The sequence below is a fragment of the Protobothrops mucrosquamatus genome, unplaced genomic scaffold, assembly GCF_001527695.2.
Source record: "Protobothrops mucrosquamatus isolate PMUCROS unplaced genomic scaffold, P.Mucros_1.0 scaffold12684, whole genome shotgun sequence".
Lineage (NCBI taxonomy): Eukaryota > Metazoa > Chordata > Lepidosauria > Squamata > Viperidae > Protobothrops > Protobothrops mucrosquamatus.
The window spans coordinates 4716-6517 of record NW_015398459.1 but is presented as its reverse complement, the minus strand read 5'-3'; the positions used below and the strand labels follow the sequence as shown (position 1 = coordinate 6517).

At 36.8% G+C, this 1802-nt stretch overlaps 1 gene segment (V, D, J or C); it reads left to right on the top strand.

The window, feature by feature from the left end:
• The first annotated feature begins 943 nt into the window (after positions 1-943).
• LOC107301431 lies at positions 944-1501 on the top strand. The segment is given in 2 exon segments: positions 944-1043; positions 1125-1501. Coding segments are annotated over 2 exon segments (417 nt in total).
• Positions 1502-1802: the final 301 nt, after the last annotated feature.

Below are 1802 nucleotides of genomic sequence, written 5' to 3'. Positions count from 1 at the left end.
TGTAATTAGATATTTTGGAGGCCAGTTACATTTTTATTTTATTTCTGTAATAATTTTCTGAAAATACCTCAAGAAAATTTCACATCTCAGGATGGTACAGTGTGCACTGGGAAGCTGAGAATTTTTGTCAAATAATTGATTGTCGGTTTTGTCACCAGAGAAACTGTCTAAACCTTTCAAACCTTTGCTGAAAATGAAAACAAAATGAAGGATTTATATTATCATATTCACTGAACATTTAAACAGTTCAAACATTATGAAGGCGAATACATACACCAACCCAGAAAATTTTAAAGTTTCCTTTAATGGATTTCAAAAGAATTTAATTTCTCAAGGCACCAAAATCCTTGCCTGGAAGCTTTATGACAGATAACCTAGAGCAAACAAAACATTTTGAATAATACGAAGAGAATTATTTATCATTCTGTTTCAGATAAAAGGGTGTATTTGGTCACAATATGACTTAAGTTTGATTTTGTGAGTTGAATGGCCCAACTATTCTAGTGACCCAATGTTCCTTGAAGTTTAGCTGCCATTTATTTTCCATAAAACAAAAAAAAAAGGTTAAGGAGGATATCTTGTAGTAAAGATTCTAAGTCTGATGTGCTAGCCTTTTTATATGTTCTCTAATAAGTAAATTAGTTTCATCTCTATTACCTTCAATCATTTTGAGAAGGGCTGAAATTTTTCAGTCTTTTCTGTTAGTTAATATGCAGCAAACTGGCACTTTTTCCTATTAATTCACAAACAAAAAATTGTCCGAACTCTTTTCTTAGGACTGGAATGTTAATTACAAAATGAACATGGAAGTGATGTTTACAGAAGTTTGTTTGTCAATGCGCTGAGAGGCTCTTTTATCCCAACAGATATGTAAATCGAGGCACAATTTCCCTTTTAAAGGAGCCCCATAGTTTCCCTTTTTATACAACTCCAAGAATCATAAACCTTGTGATATTTCCTGAATCCTCTCCTGTCCCTTTTCGATTCATTAGAACAATCAAAAATGTGGCTAAACCTTGTGTCCTTACTAGTAGTCCTCAAAGGTAATGATTTCCACTATATCTTTTATTTCCATGTTCTGCTCTTGTATGCAGGAGATCTCATTAAAAAAACTTTCTTTTTAGGAGTCCAGTCTCAAGTGCAGTTCGTGGAGTCTGGAGGAGATCTGCGAAGACCTGGAGGGTCCCTCCGTCTCTCCTGCCAAGCCTCTGGATTCACTTTCAGCAGCTATCACATGGGCTGGGTGAGACAGGTTCCAGGGAAAGGACTGGAATGGGTGGCCTACATAAATCCAGGCTCATCTGGTACTTACTACTCAGAGAAAGTGAAGGGACGCTTCACCATCTCCAGGGACGATGCCAAAAGCCAGCTGTATCTGCAAATGAACAGTCTTAAAGCTGAAGACACGGCTGTCTATTACTGTACAAGAGGCACAGTGAGAGGAAGTGAATCTGAAGCCAAACAAGAACCTTCATTTCTTCAGAGCAGTTCTTCAACTTGACTGAGTTCCAGATCCCGGATTAGTCAATGAAGATTGATTGATTTCTAATGAGAACTTCAGGATGTTTTATTCTGGGTTTCAAAAGGTGTGTTGTAAGAAAACAAAAAAAAAAGTACCCTGTCCCTATTTACAAGGTGATTTGGTTTCACTGGAACGGAATGTAGTCTTTTAGTATCATGGTGGAAGGATGGAAATGGAACTTTAGGATAATCCTAAATATTCAAACAGCCAAACACACATTGGGAAAATATGCGCTCTGAATGAAACTCCTTGAGAAATGATTTTGATGTGTCCTTTCCTC